We start from the raw sequence: 25710 nt of genomic DNA on the forward strand, positions 1-25710 counted from the left end.
ATCCGCTAGCTCCGCAATAAATTGCACATTTATTATGCTGTCATGTGAAAGAATACACCTACGGGATGAGTAGTACTTTGGCAATTCCATATTGCCCACGCAGACGAAGTCGCGGGCAACAGCTAGTAGCTAAATAAAATAAAATATAACAATATTCAGAATATTTCATGGTCTGTGCCGTCGGCTTGACCATGTGAGATTACACCTTCATTCTAACCCTTGGAAAACCTATAGATCCTTGCGTTCAGTGTCCTCTTGCGTCTGTCTAGTCGCGGCCGCTGCTACCCCGCACCGCGCGGGGTGTGACGGGGGAGCGCGGGCGGTCGCGTCGCCAGTACGCTTTCGTTATTCCCGCGGAATGCGTGTATTTCCTTCGAAAATAATATTTATTAAAAAACGACGTGTGTCGTTCGAGACCAATATCTAAGGTCGCTAATTAGTTGTAAAGTGTTTAAGAGTGAGTTGCACCAACTTACTTTAACGATAACAAAACTCGAACCAACGGTCAAATCTCTGGTTAAGTCAATAATGGATTGCACCATTTTAACAATGGTTAAAATGACGTCATATTTAACGATAACCGTAACCAGTCAATTTTGGCCGGTTATCGTTATTGCTAAGTTAACAAATGTCAAAATCTTGTCAAAATAATAACCTAGTCCGTTGTTTTCTGTTGTTTTATCATATTTAAGTATAAAAAAATTAAAAATGTCTTTAGTACGTGATATTTTATGGGAATCTAGTTCTTCTGACGACGAAAATTATAATGATTTACCTAATTCTCGAAAGAAAAAAGTGTATCAACCACGTGTTAATCGATTCCTAAAATGGAATGAGCAGGAGTTCTTGGATAGATTTCGGATTTCCAAAGGTTTAGCACGAGCCCTGGCTTCTCATTTAGCACCATTGCTCCAAACCAGAACCATGAAGTAAGTGCCTGTTTAATAAAGGCTTTAAAAACTATAGTGGGAATATTTGAGTCGTCCTATGTATGACTAAGGTATAACTACATAAACAATATTGTTTTTCTTTTCAGAAACTTTGCAGTTACTCCAGAGCAGCAAATAATAATGGCATTGGAATTTTACGCATGTGGTTCTTTTCAACGCTGCATTGGGGATGCTGCAGGTGTTCACAAATCTACTGTTTGTCGAATAATTCATCGAGTGAGCAGAGCTATAGCCGGACTAAGAACAGACTGGATTGCAATGCCTAAAAATATTGAGGAAATGGAAACTGAGGCCAAAAAATTTTATGAAATATGTGCATTTCCTAAAGTAATAGGAACTATAGACTGCACACATATACCAATCAAATCGCCAGGTGGTGCAGATGCAGAAACATATAGAAATAGAAAACAGGTATTTTCTCTTAATGTGCAAGTAATCACAAATGCTGAGATGTACATTACAAATATAGTTGCTAGATGGCCTGGAAGCTGTCACGACAGCCATATTTTCAACAGCAGTGTCATTAAGGGACGCCTAGAAGATGGAGAATTTGATGGTTTTTGGTTACTAGGAGACAAAGGTTATGCCAATAAACCATATTTGCTAACACCTCTACGTAATCCTGTTACAGAAGCTGAAAAACTGTACAATGAAAGTCATATTCGTACTAGAAATATTGTAGAACGCAGTTTTGGTTGTTGGAAAAAAAGGTTTCCTGCAGTGTCATGGAAACTCAGAACAAATACAGCAAGAGCCCAATGTGCTATAGTGGCAATGGCTGTCCTATATAATATTTGCAAGAAATTGAGAGACCCGATGCCAACATGTTACGACTCTGATAATGAATCATCAGATTCTGATGACAATGACCTGACCTCTGCATATGTTAGCCAGCATGACGAGCATAATAGGAATATGCTAATAAATACTTATTTTGATAGATTACATTAAGATAGACTATGTTTTAAATGAATAAATAAAAAAACTTCAAAAATAAAAATGCATTTTTATTTTTTTTCTCAGTAGAAAACAAAAAGTGCATGGCATTTTCAGATTCCCATAATTCAGAAAGATAAGGATTTTGATGAAATTTCTCCTATACAAAAAGTAAAAATGTATCTTAAAAATTTATTTTTTTCTCCCTTAAAATATCTATTTCAAGTTTAAGTTTATCCACTTCAAGCTTATGTTTTTCTTCATTGTGCCTCAGTAACTGGCTGTGTAATTCATTTTGGTGACTAATAGATAACTTTATCTTTTCCATCTCCAACTCATGAAGGCCATCTAAAACTGTCAGTTTCTTTTCCCTTAGTGCTTGTTTTATGATATTTTCACTCTTCCCTTGTTTTTTCTTTATGATACCTAAAATTGAAATAAAATATTAGGCTACACACTCAATAATTAAATGGCCTATTAGCGCAGTCGGTGGTAACCCTGCTGATGTACTAGATGGTGTGGGTTCGATCACCACCAAGGAAAAACACTTGTGGTGAACTCTGGTGTTTTTGTTATATATTTATCTATGTATGTAAGTACAAAGTTTGGCTATAGATTGTCATTTAAAAATACTTACGACTTAGTTGTGGTGCTACTGGTCTCTTTAGTGATGAATGTGGGGCACTAGCATCAAAAACTTCATCTGGGACAATATTTTCAACATTATCAAAACTTTTGTCTTGATCTGTAATAATTGTGTTGACTACAACATCCTGCAAACAAGTTAATATAATTAATTAATGCATCTAATCCAAATACATATTAAATAATTTGGAATACATAAATACCTTGAGTATATTGGGCATGTCATGTTGAATTTCACTATCAGTATTTGTGTCTAGTTTCACTTTCTGTAAAAACATTGCTTTTATTATTAATCTTTTCAATTTATTACTAAATCTAAACAGCAGATTGGTGGCAAATAGTTTTGAATAAATAGTGCAATTTATTTATTTTTTAAATTTTTAAACCTACAAGCTTAGTACTTATAAGTTTTATCACAATCACTAAATATTTGTGATGATATGTAGATAACAGGGTCTAAAAATAATCAAATTATCTTTAACAATTCAAACCCTCATTACTTTTTGTATAGGAGGAATTTCATCAAAATCCTTATCTTTGTGAATTATGGGAATCTGAAAAAAAAAAAAGAATATATTTTATAGTATCTCCTTTACACCTTATTTATAATCTGCAATAATTTACTCACTGTAACAATGGAATTTGGGGAAATAATGTCATCATCATATATAGCCTCATTTCCATCAATAGATCCAGACATAATGGATCTTAACCAATCAGTAGCATCTTCTGAATCTGGAGGAAGTGAGGGAGGATTTCCTCCACCTGTGCGTCTCATTTCCTGACGTTCTCTACTTGCTACCTGCAAAATATAATTTCTTTGTTATAACATTAGACATAAATTGATTCATGTTTTTAGAAGGTGAGATTAGTTCACTTCCAAGCAGCGGAAAGTAGGTAGAATTACCTTCTTTGCAGATCTTTTCATATTTTCAAATTTATATTTTAGCTGCTTCATGTTTCTAGGTACTTGACCAACAGCATTAAATTCCTTTGCGATGCAGTGCCATGCATGGTCTTTTTGTTTTGTACTACTCCCATCAGTTTTTTTACACATAAGTACATTTTTATATTTGTCTACAAGTATCTGCAATCGACTAATCTCTTCCTTAGTAAAATTGACACTTCTTTCCCTGTAAAAATAACAAATACTTTATTCAATGTGGTAAATAACAATAGGCAGTAAGGAATATACCATGAATTTTTCATATGGATGTTTAATTATGTTATTTCACATAGTTTTTTTTTATTTATTGTATGAACAATTAAATAAAACATTTTCTAAACAATGTTGTATGAATAAAAAGTGTGGACTGAGATATTATTTTATATAGGACCTAAGTAAAACACGCTTGATTTAACTTGCATAGGCTAAAAGTTATAATGTACTAATGTAGTGGCGCACTTTTTATCAGGTATAATAAATTTAACATAAAATTAAACTCACTTTGTCTTGAAGTCATCCATTATTACTATTACAATATCCGTGCTTGATTCGGCAAACAGACGGACACAACAAAAACACAACAATTATAATAACACAAACCTAACCTCACGAAACGAGATTCGTGAAAATAAATTTGACATAAGGCTTAGGAGTGGGTGATACAAAACGTATATAGATATTGAATCTATATATTGGTGCAATATCTAAAATCCGATATCGGCTTAATCTGAATCTATATATCGGGCGAAACACTATATTGCTCCAAAACGTATCCGAGGGCGAGTATGAGCTTGTCGTACGTATCGTATTAAACCGATTTACCGAATAAAGACCGAGTATACACGATGTGACACGATCTCTAGTCTCTACACCGACGAAATAACTTAGCAGCCGGCCGAGAGAGGGAGCGCGTGATTAATAAAACCAACGTAGAACGTAGCTTAATAATCCGTAGGTACTATTCTGAACCTTATGTCAAATGCAATAAGTCTGTTTGAAGAATTGTTTTAGTATTTTGGCAAGATTGTTAAAGGAATTTCAACTTTCTTTTAAAGTAATAATGATGCATATTACATTACATAATTTGCAAGGATTTATTAACTTCGCGCATGACGCTTGTTGTCCTCTGGCCTTGAACTAGAAAGCAAAGAAATTTGGGAACTATATTTTTTGTCACCAAAATTTATTTTTGTCATCAAGTTGTATCACCTAATAAATAGATTTATCGCCACGAAATATTTTCGTTCTCAGATAAACAAAGAGTGTTCCCATGTATGAATTACCAAATTATTGTCAATATAATGTATAAAATATGAGATGGATCACCAATAAAATTGTAGTGCATTACATGAATATAAACTTCGTTCTTTTAATAATAGTTTTATTACTTAAATAATAGCTTGGTGCTCAAAATGGTAGATCTGTCACCAAATAAATCGATTAATCGATCCCTGACTGCGACTGCTTTTTATTTGTTATTTTGTCACCAATACAGTAGTTACATTTTATTATGTTTAGTTATTAAAATAATGTATTCGTTACCAATTTAATACATCAGTTTATTTTTAATGAAAATATGTTCAAAGGGAAGAGGAAGGGAAGGGAGACAAATTGGCGCGCTTTCGGGCCTCAACGAATGGGTTGTAGGTTGGTTGTAGGTACGATCATACGATGCTTATTTTGACTTTAATTACGTGTTTTATTTACTATTCAGCTAGAAATTTAATTTAAATATATTTATACTACCTGTGGAAATTAAGACCTTTGGGGGAGGCACATGGCCAGTGAAGTAGTAGACTCTTTTGGTTGAAAGGATGATGACGACCACCCTACATTTTAATACAATTCATGAAATTTTCTAGTGATATAATATATGATTTATTGGTGATCTTTTTAAATTAGTTTGCCTAAATACTATTAGGACAAACCTATTATAATACATACAAAACCATTTATTTGGTACTTGACCCCATATCTCCATGATTTTCGGTAATTTATTGTGGAATTGATTTTATATTGTTTGGTGATACATTTTGGTGACAAATCTACTATTTTGAGGGCAAACCCTATTATTTAAGAAACACAAAATGAATTAAATTGGTGACAGCTTAAATCATACCCAAGAAATTTTAAAATTCTATTTTTTAGTTTCGTGCTAGCAATTATTGAGTGAGCGCATTATTGTTGTTCCTCATTATTACTTACTTACGATTTGATTTTCTGTTAATTTGTGTTAGTTTAGTATTTAAAATAGTTTAATTTCTTAACTTGAGTATTAATGTGTGTAGGTATTAAGGTGTAAATAAAATTTAAGTGTAAAAATTAGAGTAGGTTAGGTACTTATATTGAAACATTTTGTGACTCGTGTTAAAAACTATTTTTAAAAATGTCTCGTATAAATTCGAGTATTTTATGGGACTATTTTGACAAAACAAATTTAGTGGACAAAAAAGCCAAATGTCGTGTTTGTGGTGACAGTTATAGTTATAAAGGTACGACAGGCAATCTAAAGGCACATTTAAAAAAAAAGCATTTAGATGCATATACGAGAGTTGCTACCGGGCAGCAAGATATTACGACTTTCCAAACTGCCTCAGCAAGTCAGATTATTGCCGCAGATTCATCTGCAACACCGTCAACATCGGCTACAATAACTACGTTAGCAAACCCAATCGCCTCAACTTCAACAGCAGCGAATCCAACAGTTTCACCCCCACGTCACGTAAGACAACAAGGTATAGAAAGATATGGCGCCACTAAAAAAATATCAGGTGACTTGAAAAGAAAGATCGACAATGATGTACTAGACTTATTCATAGATAGTTATCACCCCTTTACATTAGTAGAGGAACGAGCTTTTAAAAAAGTTATGCGCTGGATCCCTGGCTATCAACTCCCGACTAGAAAAACTATTTCTAACGTCATGATTCCTGCCTTGTACAATAAAAACGAAGAAACTTTAAAAACGACATTGGGTAGCATTGAACATTTGTGTCTTACAGCTGACTTATGGACGTCAAGAGCCAATGAATCGTATTTGGCTGTTACCGGTCATTTTATCACGGAGGAGTTCGAGCTAAAGACCATCTTGCTGGACTGTTCTAATTTCGAAGATTCTCATACGAGTGAAAACATTCAGAGTGTGTTAAATGATGTAATGAGTAAATATGAATTAACATTAAACAAAATTAATTTTATAGTAACTGATAATGCGGCCAATATTCAAAGAGCGGTTACTAACATCGGTTGGAAGCATTATGGATGCTATGGACACACGCTTAATTTGATTTTACAGAATGCCATTACAAGAGAGCAGACTCTACAGTCCGTATTAGATAAAGTAAAAAAAATTGTGCGCTTTTTTAAAAAAAACAGTACCGCCTTAGAGAAATTATTAAAAGCACAAACTAATGATCAGCCAAACTGCGTACCAAAACGTTTGATTCAAGAAGTTCCGACGCGCTGGAACTCCAGCTTTCACATGATACGGCGCTTCGTGGAACTGGAACATTGCATTAGGTCTACAGTTGCAGTCATCAGAAAAGACCTTCCCATTATTACCAACGAAGAGTGGTTGCTACTTGCCGAAGTCACAAAAATATTGAAACCGTTCGAGGACGCGACAGAATCGATGAGCGGCGAAAAGTATATGACTGGTAGTTCAGTCATAGTCATGACACGGTGTCTAATATCATCATGTGATAAACTCCTGGACGAAGAATTCTGTGATGTATCTAAAGAGCTAATTTACACTTTAAGGACAGGACTAATAACCAGATTCTCCAATCTTGAAAGAAGTGGAACATTTTCGGTATGTACATTTTTAGATCCTCGATACAAACTGGCTGTCTTTTCTGACGAAAATGAAATTATAAATACTAAGAAACGAGTCCAGGACTTAGTAAGTGGTATTATAGCGCAGGAGAGAGCGCGAGAAGAGGCACCCGTCTCGGCATCTGAGGACCACAATGCTGATAAGTTTTCACCATGGACAATTTTAAACGAAATAGTGGGAAAAAAGCAAAATGTCGGGACACCGGTGTCAAAAGCCATTAAAGAAATAGATGGCTATTTGAATGACGACCTGTTGCCAGTTTTCACAGGAACTACGTGGAACTGCCCTCTCGAATGGTGGCGCAAACATAAGTTTACATATCCATACTTGGCGAAACTATTAAAAAGATATGGAAACATCATGGCGACGTCAGTTCCATGCGAGAGGATCTTTAGCAAAACGGGACTAATTATAAATGATCGTCGCACTCGGCTGACAACATCAAAAGTAAACCAGCTCGTATCTTTGAACGTAAATCTAGATGAAAACAGATTTAAATAAATGCTGAACAAACAACGTAAATAGTTGAAAATGTAAAAAGACAATGTAAATAGTGTAAATATAAAAAGTTTGTATATATCATCAAATGAACTGTTAAATACGCCTGCATTATTTTATCGTTCGGCACCTACATTTAGGTATAATTTATTATAAAACTTTTCATAACAGACAATAATGCAGCCAGTCCTAAGCCTGGTAAAAGTATGAAGGACAGTTCATTGATGATGACGATTGTATGTTTTCTCTAACTACGTAATAGGCTTTTTCATCACGTGAAATTAGTGATGTTTAAACTTCAGCTAAGTATCTAGACAAAACCGTTGTTTGTAATTTAGCTCCTTAGAGATACATCGTATTACGATATTTACAATATCGCATGCCTAGGTGGTTCTCACTCACAATACGCTTTATGGAATGATACAACATCATGAGACGGATTACGCGTATCTGTTAATATATAGTTTCAGAAAATATATAGTTTCGAAATCCGATATCAAATATCAATATATAGTTTCGATTTGATATTGTGAAAAAGCTATATTACCCACTCCTAGGCCTTATTAAGGCTCACAGTGTTGTCATAACAAATAATTTTCCCCGTCAGTTTTTAGGGATAATTTATCTTTTTATACTGTCAACCCCATTAGCGTTAACTGTTAACAAAAAAATCATGGTGCAACAAACATTTGTAAAGTTCTGTGGTCATCGTTATAGTTACTGCTAAAATTAATCTTAACTATAGCATTAACTACGCCTGTGGTGCAACTCACTCTAAGTGTTTATCACTACTGTGGATTGCTGTCGTTAAAGGTACGTCGTTTGTTTTCATTATAATTTTTCTTTATACTTACCCATGCTCCTTCCGCAACAAACAGAATATAGGTACCTACTTATTTTAATAGACTCTTAGAAAAGTAGACCTAGTTGTGAAACGAATATAACATAGATTACCTACATAAGTAGGTTATTGTTACAAGTAGATATTTTGTTGCGGAGGGAGAGGGTATGTAATTGGTGATACAGGTAATTAAGATAGCTGGTGACTCGGAACCAATTCCAGTCATTCTGTTGGAGCCTATAAATTCACTCAACGACTCTTAGTCTCGAATTATTTTATTTTACAACCCGATTCGTTCTATACAATTGGGTAGCGGTTTATAAGAACATTGTGCTGCGCGCTCCGGCCCACACAGGTCATTATAAAAAACCGAACGCCTCGATTTGACGACCCATACGGTCCGACTCGAGGAGCCACACGGCTCAATTCGAGGAGCCGCACGGCCCAATTCAAGGAGCCGCACGTCCCGATTCGAAGAGCCGCACGGCCTGATTCGAAGAGCCGCACGGCCCGATTTGAGGAGCCGCACGGCCTGGTTTGAAGGACCGTCCAACCCAGTTTAAGGAGCCGTTCGGCCCGATTGGAGGCGTCGTCACTCTAATTTTGTCAATCTTTTGTCACAGATGGCGGTGCCGAAAGAACCATCGTCACTGGAGGACCTCTTAGAGTGGGAAACAGATGATCCAGATGACAATCTAATTTTGGAACGAATAAAGAAGTTGGCTTCGACCTATCTACCTGATGGATGGCGCCAATGGAAGATTATACCTCATACCAAAGAGGATCTTTTAGGTTCGCACCTGGACCCTCTTGTGCTGAATAGGGCTTATAATTGGCCCACCGTCCATTGGATCTAGAATCAGAGGTTCCGCCGTTCAAAATGAACTGATCGTAGCATCTCTAGCAGAATTAAAACCTTTGCTCTTAAGCAGAAAGGAGGCCTCGAGGGAGCTTGCAGATAATGAAGATGTAGATGACTCATCGACGCTTCGCTCCACGTCGTCCAAATCTAAAAAGCTCATAAGGATAGATAAGCTAGAACAAAAGGAGAAGGGGACTTCTGGGCCCAGCAGTTAACTACCTGAAATATGTATTAAAAAAACCGTTACATTTTTTTAAATAAAATCACAAAATATGGTACCAGGATTCTACCCAGGAAGAGAGAAAACTTAAATTAAGATAATAAGACTAAATAATCGATTAAATAATGCCTGAAATGCCTGAATTACTAGTAATCTACTGTATTTTTATTCCGGCAACACTTGTTGGTGGCATGCGTCTGTCACTGACTGACAGATGCACTCGTTTGTTTTCTTTCATTCTGAGTGCGCACATATTTTCCTGGTTTTACTATTTAAACCCACGACCTTGGCTTTTCGACGGATCTTGCTACTCTGAATTACCTGGCTCTCGATTTTGGACAACTGTTACGCCTATCGATTGGATATCGACGACATGGATCGCTGTATGAATTGTACGATTGCGCTTGGTCGCAGTAATTCTATTGGAAGAAAAGTCTTGGAGGATGAGGCGATTTTAACAGTTATTCGTCAGTGGCGTGCATCTCAGCCTGTAAGTTTTTACCCATTTTTTACATATTCAAATCGTGCTTTTAGCAAGCCATTTTAACTTCATATCTATCGGTTTATTGGACAGTATTATATTAGATCAATAGTCAATTAGTTAGCTTAAGGTCTCTGCACACAGCGGGCGCGGCGCGGCGGGACGGGACGGCGACGCGACGCTGAGCAGTTGTAATGGTCTATTCACACAGCGGGCGTGGCGCGGCGGGACGGGACGGCGACGCGACGCTGAGCAGTTGTAATGTACTAGAGCGACAGTTACCGTCGCGTCGAGCGGGGCGGCTCTGTGTGAAGTCGTCCATAGTATCTAGACGACTACGACTTCACACAGAGCCGTCCCGCTCGTCGCGACGGTAACTATCGCTCTGTGTGAAGTCGTCCATAGTATCTAGTACATTACAACTGCTCAGCGTCGCGTCGCCGTCCCGTCCCGCCGCGCCGCGCCCGCTGTGTGCCTTTAAATAGACATATATTTTAATCTGTGGAATGTGGAGTTTGATCATTTCTCTTATAAAAAAAGTGAAGGTCACCCTCGAGTCCCGATAAATCAATTTCGGTCTCGGTTGTGACATCGACATTATTGAACATGCACTAGGGGTTGAACAAGATTTAAATGGTTATGTTATTTCAGGTAACCAGTGAGAACGTTGTATGCCAAGCATGTTGGGACTTGGCCCAAGATGTGGTTCTTGGAAGACGTGCGATTGATGCACCAACCCAAGTTGGCCATTCAAGCGTATGTCTCCGCTGTGGTCGTTCACTCTTAGCCCGGCGGTTCAACCACCTTCTTCGTAATGATTCTGCTCGTGAATCTGCGATATATAATGTGATTAGAGAGTGGATTCTACCACAAACGGTAAGATAGTTTAGTATTATATTTTAAATTATTTAAACTATATCTATACTAATATTATAAAGTGAAAGAGTTTGTTTGGTGCGTTCAACGCACTAATCTCAGAATCTACTAGTCCGACTTTAAAAAATCTTGTCTGTTAGATAGCCTATTTATTGAGAATGGTTACATAACATTACGCTACATCCAATAGCAGCGGAGCAGTAAACAAAGATGCTAGTGAAACCGTGAGGTTCAGCTAGTTAAAATAATAAAACATTTATTTGTAAAGCTAACATGATTTAAAACTAGCACTAAATCATAAAAATAAAACACTTAACTGAAAGACAAGGGCACCCGACACAGGTTAGGTTAGGGTTATTTTTTTTTATTACTATCTGGACTACTGTATTATAGTATAATAGTGAATTTTTATTTTTTTGAAGGTGGACGAGGCAAGTCGTATATGCCATTCCTGTTGGATATTAGCAGACAGAGCTGCTGTTCATATGAGTACAGGTCCTTCGACTTCCTCACAAAGTAACCCACCGCCAGCCCAATCATCAGTTGGTGTTTCTGTTGGACAATTGGATGAAAATCATGACAACATTCTACACGAACCTGAGAATGTTTCCATTCAACCAGAACAAAACCAAGGTAATGATGATGTGCATGAACCCTCAGTGGAACTACATTCACCAAGTGCCCCAATTGTGGAACCAGTACAACAGCACCCTGAACCAACAATTGTATTGCCAGATTATATGCGGGCAGTTGAAACAGAGCGACGGTGCTTCATAGAAGGTTGCCAGAGAACTGAACGATATAGAGTTCCTCTAGCAACGAGAAAAATGTTGCTTAATGAGCATAAATATTATGTACCACAAAATAATCGACTTTGTGATATACATTTAGTAATTGAGGCATGGGACTTCCTTGATAGTTTAAGGAGTAATTATTTACAAACATTTACTGCAAGACATATCCAAGATATGTTTACACTAAAAGAAACCCCAAAAGAAAGGTTTTTGAATTTTGAAAATATTGATAATATGGACGACCATGTTGTGCATACCTGGATCGGGTTTACTAAAGTTCAGTTCCGTCAATTATTTGATGAGGTTCCACAATTGATAGAAATTCGTAATAGTTCTTCAGTTTTAGCAGCCTATCTTATCAAATTAAGAAGTGGGGACTCAAATGAAAGATTAGCAACATTATTTAAAACATCTAAGAAAACTTTAGCCAAGTGGCTGTGTCAAGCCCGTGACATATTAACTGAACATTTTGTGCCTCGGCACTTAGGTTTAGAACACATCACTAGAGAACAAATAAAAGAAAGGAACTTAGCCATTCCTAGTGCTTTATTTGAAGGAGATTCTAGGCCCATCGCTATATTTGATGGAACTTACTGTTATATTGAAAAAAGCTCTAATTATTTATATCAAAAAAAAACATACAGTTTGCATAAATATAGGAACTTAACCAAACCTTTTTTAATGGTGTGCACAGATGGTTACATCATTGATGTTTTGGGCCCCTATCCAGCTACCACGTCAGACTCAGATATAATGAGACATGAATTTTTAAGTGGAAACCCACTCCAGGATTTTTTCCAAAATGGTGATGTATTTATACTGGATAGGGGTTTCCGAGATTCATTACCTTTGTTAAACCAATGTGGATATAGGACATACGTGCCTGCTACTTTGGCGCAGGGTGAAACACAGCTGTCAACACTTGACGCAAACAAATCGAGGGCAGTCACCATTTGCCGTTGGGTCGTTGAGATTGTGAACGGTAGGTTTAAAAGAGATTTCAAATTATTCAGGCAATGTTATTTTAATACAGCCTCAAGAAGTTTAATAAGAGATTTTAAGGTGGCTGCTGCTCTCATAAATAGGTTTCACCCTCCCATAACCGATAGAATAGACTGTGGGGCTATCATTAATCAGATTAATTTAAATATGAATAGACATAACATATTAGGTGATTTTATTGTTAACAACCAATATAATAGACGTAGGGCTGATTTTGAAACAATAACTATTCATAATGATAATTTAAATGATTTTCCCCAGTTGTCATATGATGAATTAATTCTTGTATGCTTAGGTACATATCAATTAAAGCAGGCACGGTCCTATTTTGGTGAACATTTGCGGGGAAATGATGGGTTTATAATAGAAGTGTGCAGGGAGGTAAGCAGCAGCCTTCTTCGACAGCTGTCAGCTTCAAATACTTCTTGGTTATTGCGAGGCCGAATACAATCCCGCCATATAAGTCGCAAAACATATTTTGTTTATATTTTAGTTGATAGCTGTCGAAGAGGACGAGATTCAATATTATCATATTATTGTAATTGTATTGTAGGTAGAAGAACTGTAGGCTGCTGTGCCCATGTAATGTGCATTATATGGTATCTCAGTTGGGCAAGATTCCAAGAAAATATCGTACCCCCTGCACAATTTTTAGATGACATTCTAATAATAATTGAAGATGAATGATAATACATGTTTAATTATTAAGTATATTGGTGTTTTATTTTACTTCCTTCTCCCTTTTTTAGTTTTTAAAAGGTTGGTTCCTGCTGCTTATAGGTTACAGGAAATTGCAAGTAGAAACTTGTCTTCGACTATAGCGAAAGGCCGCGTTTCCACTGACGCGGAGCTGGGCGGAGAGGAGCTTAGCGGTGCACAAATTGACCAATGATTATGCTTGAAATCTCCGCTCCGCTTCAATGGAAACAGTACGAGCGGGGTGGAGCAGAGCTGAGCGAATATTCATACATCGAGGCGGTGCAGAGCGGAGGACAGCGAGCATTGGGGTGCAGAGCGGAGGACAGCGGGGCGGTACGGAGCGGTGCGGAGCGGGGCGGTGCGTGACTCGCGTGCAGTGTGTCTGTAAAAATGCGCGATTCCAAAAGCATGCTCCACTTCGCTCTGCTCCGCTCACTGACCACTCACCGCTCTTCATCGCTCCTCTCCGCTCAGCTGCGCTCCTCTCCGCCCAGCTCCGCTTCAGTGGAAACACTGACCACTTTTCACCGCTCTTCTCCGCTCCTCTCCGCCCAGCTCCGCGTCAGTGGAAACGCGGCCAAAGTCCAGGGCACGCGCCGGTTGCCGCTGCGTAGGGTGATGTCTCGAAGATCTAACAGGTTAGGCTTTCACATGCTTCATGCATAAAACCATTACACAACCGAAGTGATTCAGAAGTATTTCGCAAATTACATAAAAAATACAATGTTATAATATAACCTAACTTTTACTATAATTCAGATAACTTGGTTTCTGGGTAGCCAAAATTCACCAAATTTTTAGTGAAGCCTTGTTATTATATCCTCTTACAAATAAGGCTACTTTGATTCAGTTAACACCTGGGCCCAGGAACCTATGGAGCCATTCCCTTCTCCTTTTAGCGAGATGAAGGATATGTTCTCCAGCATCATGGCCAGGTTTAGTAGCAATGTCGACGATGATTCCGAAGCAGAGGCGGCTTACCCTTCTTCTGATGAAGATGACATGATGATACAGGAAGAATATCCAAGACGGAACGAGACACTAGAATCTTTAGACTGGAAGGCCCCAGCTCTGACACCAGAGGATGATGATGGAGATTTTGATTTCTCCCCTCAAACTAAAGAACAGGAACCTCCAATTCCAACACCAAAGGCACACATCGAAGAGCAGGGTATAAAATGCATGAGATTGGGCGAGTTGGCGTACAAACAGATCCGGTACGCTGAGGTCCAGAAAAAGCTGCAGGCGTTTCCAGTTTTCCATGCCTCGAAGGTTAACCCTTCTCTAATAAAACTTAATCCGGCAAATGCTTCATCTGATTCTCTAGCCAAGCAGGAATCTTCTTTTGGGACAATCTTACATGGGTTGCTGCTGCAACGCGAGGCCCTTACTAGTGCTATTAAGGAGCTCTCAACCAAGCATCCTTCTCTAAAGTTGGACATAAAAGAAGCGCTGTCAGGACCAAACGCGGCTTTCAAGACGATCTCTGATGACATCCTGCAATATGTTTGTGGTCGTAAAGTGGAAACGATAGAACTTCGAAGGAATGCGATCGTACTAAGAGACGAATACTACGCAACACTGCTTAACGCCATCCCTTAATTCTTCGACACATCTTTTTGATGAACAGCAGGTCTCGAGTTGTTGAAACAACCTTCATTACAAGGATTTTTTCGGGGTTACTCTGCAAATTCCTACAAACCGAGAGCTCAACCAAGAACCTCGACAAACTTTGAACAAAGGAAGAAGATCCCTAAAACGCCCAAACCTTCTTATCGACCAAAATCCCATACCTTCAAAGCGACGAATGCAGAATCGGGAAAGTCCTATCCTAGGAAAGCGACAAAGCGTAGCCAGGTCCCCAGTTCCAGGGACAAGTTCCGCAGAGAAAATGATGCCAAAAAGCCTAGGAGATCTTGACTTACAGGACTTCAGAGGGGGGACACTAGGCAATTACGTAAACATATGGCGACTTTACGGGGCTCCTTCTGGAATCTTAAAGATCATAGAAGGGTACTCCATTCCATTTGCAATCAAACCCCCTCTTGTCCCTCTAACAAGCAACCTTCTATCCAGATTTCAAACTACAGGGATAGACTCAGAGATAAAAGCGCTAATGTCTCAGGGAATTTTGGAAGATTGCCGTTCCCCGGTCGGTTACCTATCGAAGATGTTCCCAGTTCCGAAGTCCGACGGGAGTCTTCGCCCTATTATAAATCTACGCGGACTAAACAATTATTTATGCCCAAAGAAATTTCGCCTCCTGAACCATCACAAGGTGCCAGATTTTCTTCAAGAGTCGGATTTTCTAGCAAAAATAGACATATCTCAGGCATATTTTCATATACCTGTAAAGCCAGGTCACAGAAGATTCTTAGCGATAGTTTATCAGCAAAGGAAGCTTCAATTTACTTGCCTCCCGTTTGGCCTATCAACTGCTCCACTGACATTCGCAAGAGTGTCAAACTGGATAGCAGCGCAGCTAAGGCAGATGGGAATAAGAGTCATTGTATACCTCGACGATTTCCTCATAGCCAGCCAGCAGGAGAACAGCTTAATAGAAGACACAGCACGCGCCATAGGTTTCCTAGAAGAGCTGGGATGGATAATAAACAAGAAGAAGTCTTTAAGCCCACCCACTCATTGCCTTGAATACTTGGGAATAATGTGGGATACAAAAAGAAACAGAGCCTCTTTGCCAGACAAAAAGAAGGTCGATTTGAGAAGGATTCTTGTGAAGATAACAAAGTCACGAACCTGGAATTGGATCACGGGAAAGCGTCTCGTCGGAAAGCTGAACTTTGCTTCGTTCACGGTACCCCTGGGAAGACTACACACAAGACATCTTCAACGCGCAGCCAATTGTCTTCCTCAACATCAGAAGACTCGGAAATATCTACTGCCGACAGAAGCTCTACAAGAGTGCTTTTGGTGGCTCAAGAATCTTCAGAATGGAAGAGAAATTTTTACACGTCAGGAGACAATATTCATCACAACAGATGCTTCAGAAAAGGGCTGGGGTGCTCAAGTCAACGGGTTGCTGTTCAGCGGGCTATGGACAGAATACCAAATTGCATGGCATATAAACCGCAAAGAGCTATTTGCAGTATATCAGGCATTCCAGAGAGCGCTACCTCATCTACAGGACCGACGAGTAATTATTCAGTCAGACAACAAGACTGTTGTTTCTTACATACGAAATCAGGGGGGAACCCGATCCAGTATCTTGACAGACCTAGTAGCGAATATTCTAGAGCTTGCTTACAAGAACAGAATAGAGACATTTGCTCACTACATTCCGGGTATTTACAACGAGATTGTCGACAGCCTATCACGTCAGAAATCGCTTGCAGACTGGCACCTATCAGATCAAGTGACAAGCTTACTGTTCAAGAAGTGGGGAACCCCCCAAATAGACCTATTTGCAACCCCTCTCTCAAGAGTTGTTCCAATTTATGTGGCCCGGGACGCGAGGGACAAAGGTGCGGCTTTCATAGATGCTTTCAGCAGGACATGGGACTTCGATCTAGCCTGGGTATTCCCTCCGCCGGCCCTGATTCCGCGAGTACTATCACACTTGAACAAAGCTCGCGGAACATACATCTTGATCACCCCCCGGTGGGAGCGGGTGTTTTGGAGGGCCGACCTGAAACGGAGGTCTCTGGACCCGCCATTTCAGATTCGCAATTTTCATCATCATCTGACGGATGCAACGAAGAACATTCCCCTACCAGATGCTCGAAACTTACGCTTGGAGGCTTGGAGGGTACGGGGTGGACCCGTATAACAGCTACATGGCCCAAAGAGGACGTCGAGTTATTAGAAAGTTCATGGAGGAAATCTTCTTTGAAGACTTACGCTGCCCCTTGGAAGACATGGGTAACGAGATGTAGACAACTACACTTGGATCCAAATGACCCTGATCCAGCGAGGGTAGCACAACACCTTAGTTATTTACATAGAGTGAAACAGTTTTCTCCAGGAACAATTAAATTACATAAGTCTGTAATATCTGTCTTGGCTAATCCTTTGAAAAGAGAGATTTCTAGTCACCCTTTAGTAAAACATATGATCAAGGCCATTGAGATCTCTAAACTACCGTCCACAAGGCGATGTATTTGGGACATAGAACAGATGGTGCTCTGGTTGAAGAGCAAAGCAGTAAACGAGAACAGCTTATTTGAGGTATCACGGCATGTCTCCCTCATCCTACTATTAGCATCTGGGCGGAGAATACATGACCTTACATTGCTAAGAGTAGATGAGGATTATTTAAGAATGGAAGAGGAATCGGTGACCTTCTGGCCAGTTTACGGTTCAAAAACAGACAGGAGCAGTCACAGACAGTCAGGTTGGTTATTATCTAGGTCTTCAGAAAAGAACCTAGATCCTGTATTTTGGATTCAAAAGCTAATTACCGTGTCTTCCACAAGAAGGAAGCTCGGCTTAAACTCTCTGTTTATTTCTACCCGGGGAGTCGTAAAGCCCGCTTCGAGAGCGGTAATAGCTGGTTGGATACGAACCGCACTAGTGGCTTTAGGAATAAACTTCCCCCCTGGAAGTATAAGGTCCGCGGTTGCTTCGTCAAGAAAGGAGAATGAGGTCCCTCTTGACGAGATCTTAAGACAGGGTAATTGGAGATCGGATAAAAATGTTTTCAAATTCTACTTTAAAGAAATTATTAAAAAACCGTCTACTGCCCAACCTGTAAGGGATCTAATTAGTAATACTTTCAATCCTGTTTAATTGTCTAATTTCAATAAACATACTATCTTTTTCTATACATTAGTTTTCTTTCTATAAACAACCTTGTTGAATGCAACAATCAAAATTACAACTCAGTCAACTGGAAACTTACTGTGTGTGTCTAAATAAATAAATAAATAATTTTACCGACGTAGAATCTTTAACCTCTCTGCTCGACAAGGTTTTGACATATGACTTTACCGTTTATTCGGCGGGATATTATGAATCGCGACATGGAAGTCAAAAATTTGTACGAACTTTCAACACATGAATTTTTCATTTCAATTTTCATTTTAATCGTAGTTTATGGCGAAAGGCAAAACACCTCGGGCTGAATAAATCAAAACTGTCTATGATACATATCAAACTGTGCACGCAACTGGCAGACTTGCCGCCAAACTTCTTAGAAGGGTGGCTATATATAATGGAGGAAAGTCCAAAAAGTGCTCAAGTCATAGTATTTACGGACTATTTTGAGCATGATGTTCTTTCCTCAACGTGGAATTTATACCAACAATTTGATAGAACGAACAATATGGTGGAGTCGTGGAATGCACGAATCAAAAAAATATTCCCGAACATCCTAACATTGCACAATTTCTGAGGGGAATACAAAAAGATGCTAACTACTACTACGGCCAAGTTAATGTCATGGGTGAGTTACGCATCACCAAAAGAAAACCAGAAACGGTAGAGTTCAACCGAAGAATAAAAAACATTGTTCAGGACCTACAAAGTAAAAAAAATAAGTCGGCCATTGCCTAGAAAAATTAAAGATTTTAATTTTGAGTTTCATCAAAATCTATTCAGTATTTATTGCGTTAAAGAGTTACAAACTTCCATAAAGACAATTATTTTTTACTCTGAACTCAGTACTGGCAAACGCCAATCTGGAGGGCAATATTTGCGATACAGGGACGTACTAAAGCGCCACCTAAGATCAGTTGGCTTATCGCCAACTTCATGGGAACAACTAGCGACCCAAAGACCTGAGTGGCGCAGAACTGTTCATAAGAGCGTACAGGATTTTGAACACCGGCGTCTTGAAGCTCTAGACGCTAAACACCAGCTCCAAAAATCCCGCCCTAAGCCCTCCTATAACTACACCTACAATGCGCACGGGCAACTCTACTGCGCTATTTGTGACCGCGTGTTCAAGGCAAAGTTTGGTTTCGCTAGTCATGTACGAGCCCATGAACAAAACCAAACTGCCGATATATGCCAGGGTGTCGCTGTCGACGGAAACGTCTAGGAGGACATCATCATTTTTGAAGTTGTGGTAAACATACAATCGTAAGTAAAGCCGGATTTACATTTGTCTGACGTGTTATGTTTCTGACGCATCAGAATGGTATCGGTTTCATACATTTGGTATGGTGAGATTTATATTTGTGTGTCGCTATCTGTTGTGATGGCTTCTGATGCGACGCGTCAGACGAGATTCCAATCGCATCAGAGGGGTGGGGGTAGGTGGGCGGGGGAGCGGCCGCCGTACGACGCATCAAACAATTGTGAACGCGACAGTATTGCGTTATGACATGTCAGAGCTAGCCACGTGCGTTTTTATTTACGTTTGTCTATCCACTCAATTTAAAGTTTTAGAAGAGAATTTAAGTATGGACGACTTGATAGAAATAGTACGACAATATAAAGTGATTCATGACACCAAATGTAAAGAATACAGGGACCAATCCATTAGAGCATCTGTTTGGGAGGAGATAGGAGAAAAAATTAAACAACCCCGTAAGTACTAGACTGCTTTATTTAATTAAACTGTGTTCTACCTTGTGTAATAGCTTGCATTTGCCATGGAACTTGCCCCTGGGGACTTACAAAATATGTTTTATACGCTTCACGAACTTGAATAGCTTCTTGAGATGGATTTCTATTTAAGGGTTCGATGTCTATTAAGCTAATACCGTCGCTCACCTCGCTTTCATCCATCAGTTTCTTGTGTTTCCTGTTTGTCTTGGGTCAAAAAGTTATGAAGGCAGCAGGCAGCAAGTACGATCTTGTCCGCCATGTTTGGTTGTACTTGTAAAGGTCCCTGAAACACTCTAAATCTAGCTCGTAATATTCCAAATGCATTCTCTACAGTACGGCGAGCACGTGATAAGCGATAATTAAATATTTTATTTGGATTATTGTTAACTAATTTAGCTTTACTGTACGGTTTTAATAAATACGTTTTCAGTGGGAATGCCGCGTCTGCCACAATAGTGTAGGGTAAAGGTTCTGTATTTTGGTTTATAGGTTTATTCGGTGGCACATTCAATTGACTGCTTTCAAACATTTTTCCCATTAATGACTCTTGGTAAATGCCACCATCACTATTTCGGCCATGCGCTCCTACATCTACCATAATAAATCTGTAATGCGCATCAACAAGTGCAAGCAGTACAATAGAATGCTCATTTTTATAATTATAAAAAGTGGACCCTGCATTTATTGGACATATTATAGAAATATGTTTCCCATCCAATGCTCCAATACAATTCGGAAAATGCCATACATTTTCGAATCCTTTCGCAATCTCTCTCCACATTTGTTCTGTAGGTTGGGGCATTACAATAGGGGCCAAATTCTTCCAAATTGCGTTACATACTTGTTCTACTATGACCTTTACTGTAGCAAACCCCATACGGTAATTGAACCCCAATGATCGAAAGGAATTTCCAGTTGCCAAAAATCTGTAATATAAAAACAGATAATTTATTTTTGTTTCAGCGGAAAAATGTAAAGATAATTGGAATAAATTACGAAGTTGTTACGTCAACGCGTTGAAGTGCCGTAAAAATAAAAAAAGTGGGCAAGCCGCTCAATTTGTCCCGCCGTGGAAATATGAAGAACGAATGAGTTTTTTACAGCCATATATGGAATCAAGGTCGACAACAACAAATCTTTCATCACCTCCAGAATCTCCAGATTTCCACTCAGACAGTACTCAATCAGACAAGTCTCGTCCAGCAACACCACATACTGGTAGTTCCTCGCACTCCCGACAGCCTGTTAGAAAACCAACACACTGGACATTCTAAAATACTGATGAAATTTTTGAGCATCGTTCTTAATCTCTTTAACGAGACAGTGAAACTCGCCTTTAGACTCTCTTTTATTATTCACTGGATGAACCCAATATCTTCTTCTCTTTATTTCTTTCTCTTTTATAAGAGTTTCCAGCACCAAAAATTCAATATCTTCTTCATACTCTGAAATTCAGAGTCGGATGATTCATGAGAAAACATTGTAAACGTGTGTACTCTCCGAGAGCTATGACTGTATTGATTCAAAATATCGTCACAGGCCGTCAGAACACAACTTTAGATGTGAACACTAGCCATCACGTCAGAGCCCGTCACGAAACAAAACACGTCAGACAAATGTAAATCCGGCTTTATAAGTACATATCGTCGGCATCAGTGCAGGACCTTCTACACTATTCTACAGGGTCTATTCACTTGGTACAATCGTAACTTGTATGGAGAAACAGACGTGGGCATTAGTCCTGTCTTTCCTCAACAGATGGCGTTTGTACAACCATCTTAATCTAATCTTACAAAAAATATATATTTTTTTATTAATTAAGCATAGATGAACTTTTAAATTAGGCTCAAAATAAAAAAATATTGAAACTTAGAAAAGAAAATGACTCATTCCAAAGAAGGCTGGAGAAAGCCAAATTGCTGTCCACGAATTCAGCGTTTCAAATAGCACTGAAAAAATTGAAAACCTTGGCTGCCATATTTACAGTCATACAGTTTAGAGAAATAAGCAAATCGAAATTAGGACGACGATTTACGAAAGAGGAAAAATGTTTGGCATTAAGCATTTACAAAATGGGACCAAAGGCATATAGATGGCTAAGCAATGTATTTGTTTTACCTTCTCCAGTAACTCTTTCAAGAATGATATCGCGAGCTAATCTGAAACCTGGCATCAATGAAAATTTGTTTCAGCAACTAAAAAAAGAATTAAAAAAATGAAAACGTGTCATCGTTTTCATTGACTGTGCACATTAGTCTTTGATGAGATGTCACTTTCTCCACACTTTGAATATAATAGCAAAAAAGATCGAATCTCAGGCGTTGTGAACTATCCTGGAGAATCCAAACAAAAAATTGCAGAACATTTGCTTGTTTTCATGATAAAAAAGAATTATAAACAGCCTGTGAGTTATTAATTTTGCTCAGGAAGCACACAGCAGGAAATATTGGCTACACAAATAAAGGCAATTATAACAAAATTACAAGATATTGGATTTATTGTTTTACCCACTATATGTGACCAAGGCACGCCCAACTCAAGTGCTATTAACTACTTAATAGAAGAAACCCGAACAGATTATTTGAAAAAGAATAAATGCCTAAAATCGTCCGTATTTGAAATCCAAGGACAACAAGTGCTTCCTCTCTACGATGTGCCCCGCTTATTAAAGGGAATAATCTTCTTACGAAAAATTTAAGATTTGTTATTGTTGGTGATGAGAAAGTTGCGAAATGGGAGCACATTACTCAATTATATGAAAATAACCCGACCTATAAAGGATTGAAATTAATAAAAAACTTATCAGAAAACCACTGCAATAAAGATAAAATCCCCAAAATGAAAGTAAAATATGCTTCACAACTCTTCAGCCAGACTGTTGGGAAAACAATGGGTTATTTAGCGGCTAATTAAATATTATGGATTTATACCTATATCAGAGACTGACCTCTTTGCTATTATGTAAGACTGCCTCGTTGGTCTAGTGGTCGCAAGCGCGGCTGCTGTGCTCGAGGTCTCGGGTTCGATTCCCGGGTCGGGCTGAAATCGCTTTGTGAGTTTTCTTGAACTTTCACAAAGCAGCCCGTAGTCTGGAAGTTGGTGATTGATTCACCCGTGCATCGGAGAGCGCGTAAATGTCGGTCCTGCGCCTGATCTCTTTCCGGTGGTGTCGGATTGCCGTCCCATCGGGCTATGAGAGTGAAGGAATAGGGAGTGCACCTGTGTCTGCACAAATGCTCGTGCACTATAATATGTCCTACGCAGCTGGCTGATCTCCTTAAATGAGAACAGCCGCCGTGTCCAAAATAGGCCGTACTTACCTACATGCATAGCGAGTTAAACTAGTTTTTAGTAAGTTTAAGATTTAGAGTTTTTTATATATCCTGTGTTATGGGCACCACCTTCTAACTAAAATACTTATTTTTTTTATCTGTCAGAAAATGGCATTCTGGCAAAAGAATCCATGGACACTGCTGATTTTATTTTATTCATTGATGATTTATTTGATTCATTAAATGGAAGTCAGAAAAATTCAAATGTAAGGTCTGGTAAAGATTTACTTTGCAACGTAACTCCAAAATCTGGAACACAGATTTTGGATTTTGGATTTTGTTAAAAGCCAAAACAGTTTGTGAATATAAAGGGTAGTGCTGGCACTGTATCATCAATCAATAATTTTATAAAGACAATTGATGGCATGGAACTTGTTAGAGACAAACTAATAAATGATTATAATATTAAATGCTTTTGGTGCAGACATTTGAACCAGGATCCGTTAAAAAACTTTTTTGGAAGTATACGTAGTCACGGGTTTAGAAACATTTCACCGTCATGTGCTGCTTTCGAAGCTGTATTTGCGTCCCTTTTAGTGACGAACCTAAGTAGCAATTATTCATCAGGAGCTAATTGTGAAAATGATTTTTGTACAACCTTAGAATCATTTGAGGAAAGAGATGAAAAACAATCAAATTGTGAGATTGATATGAATCAAGACGCTTTCAGCTTTAAATCATATTCGCATACCACGTTGGGTTTGCAGTGACATGGCTGTCATAACCCAAATACATGTATTCACAGTTGCTTCAAAACGTGCCTATGGAGCATGTGTTTACATCAGAACTGTCAACAGAGAAGGCAAAGTATGTGTCAGATTACTAGCTTCTAAAAATAAAGTAGCGCCTTTAACACCCGTGACAATTCCTAAGCTAGAGTTATGCGTAGCGTTATTAGGCACAAGACTTTGCACTAAAATTTTATCAATCACTCACAATAGAATTTAATGAGTGTTATTACTGGACTGATCTGACTGATTCAATGATCGTCATAGGCTGGCTTAACACTACACCAAGCCGCTTAAAAACATTTGTACGTCATAGAATAGGTGAAATTCAAGACTCTAACTTGAATAACAGATGGAGTTACGTATTAAACGAAAATATAGATAACTTTGAAAATAAAAAAGAAAGCCCACGACTGATTGCTCAGCTCGAATATGTGACGGGTTACCTTGTACGTAAATCCAAAAAAATAACTGCAAAATTTGTAAGATATATCTGTATACAAACGATCCTGGTTCAAATAAATATATTAAAAAAAGATATTAAGAAATAAAAGCCACATAAATAATTTGAAAAATTACATGAAAACAATTTTATATTTTAATTCAAACACAAGCTTTATTAATTGTAAAAGACATAAAACAGAATTAATAGAGTTTTATACGGAGTTCTCTAGCAGATTCTTTGCTAATAATTGGGCAAGAATTACAAACCAGATTTTGAATGGTGTCAGTGGTGTCAAAGATGTAAATACAGCAGATTATGTACAAAATCTTCCAATATTTTATAATAAAAAAAGGTAGGAACAAAAATAAAATACAATTATTTTAAAATTATATATCGGGTGTGTCGTTCATAATCGCATTAAATCATATCACATCTACTTTAACATATTGTATAACGTTTAATTTTAACCAAATCCATTCAGTGGTTTAGCCACAGGAATTATTTTTCGTTTTTATAATTTTGAACAGCATGTGTAAAGCAGAGATAAAGTACTCCAGGGTCAATGACCCCGGCTAGCTATCAAAATAAAGGTTGCCGTTCTTAGCAAAACCCTTAGATGAAAGAGGAAAGAATATTTAACAAGGCAAAATAAAACTTATGTTAATAGCAATAAGGTCCATAGTCATACGTGCACGTCATGAGCGAAAAGAAAAGAAATAGTTTATTGTGTCATTGCTGCCAACCTAGCACTTTAAAGAGCAAATTTGGCACTATTTATGTTTTAAATGCTGTTTTCTACTCATCAATAATTACAATAAAATACTGTAATAACTATTTTATTTTACAAAGTTAAATAATGAGTAATTCTTACATTTTTATCGTGTCATTGCTGCCAACCTAGCACTTTAGATAGCAAATTTGGAACTATTTATGTTTTAAATGCTGTTTTCTACTTTACAATAAAATACTGTTATAACTATTTTATTTTACAGAGTTAAATAATGCTTAATTCTTCCATTTTTATTTGATTTTTCCAGCCGACACACGTTTTAAAAGGGTTTTAAAGCTTTCAATTAACTAAAATTAATTTTTTGCTCATTTCCGTGTTCG

The 25710-nt window shown here is 38.2% G+C and overlaps 4 protein-coding genes across 5 annotated transcripts; 3 read left to right on the top strand and 1 right to left on the bottom strand.

The window, feature by feature from the left end:
* The first annotated feature begins 324 nt into the window (after positions 1-324).
* LOC124640743 (putative nuclease HARBI1) lies at positions 325-1950 on the top strand. The gene is made up of 2 exons (XM_047178654.1): positions 325-929; positions 1037-1950. The coding sequence occupies exons 1-2, from the start codon at positions 709-711 to the stop codon at positions 1899-1901; spliced, it is 1086 nt and encodes a 361-aa protein (XP_047034610.1). The 5' UTR covers positions 325-708; the 3' UTR covers positions 1902-1950.
* LOC124640744 (myb/SANT-like DNA-binding domain-containing protein 3) lies at positions 1937-4580 on the bottom strand. Of its 2 annotated transcripts, XM_047178655.1 has the most exons (7): positions 3979-4580; positions 3439-3664; positions 3160-3333; positions 3032-3085; positions 2735-2797; positions 2524-2659; positions 1937-2312 (listed from the first exon to the last, which is right to left on the bottom strand). In XM_047178655.1, the coding sequence occupies exons 1-7, from the start codon at positions 3996-3998 to the stop codon at positions 2071-2073; spliced, it is 915 nt and encodes a 304-aa protein (XP_047034611.1). In that variant the 5' UTR covers positions 3999-4580; the 3' UTR covers positions 1937-2070. The 2 variants fall into 2 exon arrangements, with proteins under 2 accessions (XP_047034611.1, XP_047034612.1); XM_047178656.1 differs by lacking the exon at positions 3032-3085 and having other exon boundaries at positions 3979-4578.
* Positions 4581-9701: 5121 nt separating this feature from the next.
* Positions 9702-13597, top strand: LOC124640804. The gene is made up of 3 exons (XM_047178734.1): positions 9702-10223; positions 10866-11090; positions 11513-13597. Exons 1-3 carry the CDS (start codon positions 10107-10109, stop codon positions 13571-13573), a joined length of 2403 nt encoding a protein of 800 aa, XP_047034690.1. The 5' UTR covers positions 9702-10106; the 3' UTR covers positions 13574-13597.
* A 2479-nt stretch (positions 13598-16076) lies between these two features.
* LOC124641058 lies at positions 16077-17478 on the top strand. The gene is made up of 2 exons (XM_047179065.1): positions 16077-17120; positions 17320-17478. Exons 1-2 carry the CDS (start codon positions 16077-16079, stop codon positions 17476-17478), a joined length of 1203 nt encoding a protein of 400 aa, XP_047035021.1.
* Positions 17479-25710: the final 8232 nt, after the last annotated feature.

The sequence above is a fragment of the Helicoverpa zea genome, chromosome 21 (assembly GCF_022581195.2).
Source record: "Helicoverpa zea isolate HzStark_Cry1AcR chromosome 21, ilHelZeax1.1, whole genome shotgun sequence".
Taxonomy (NCBI): domain Eukaryota; kingdom Metazoa; phylum Arthropoda; class Insecta; order Lepidoptera; family Noctuidae; genus Helicoverpa; species Helicoverpa zea.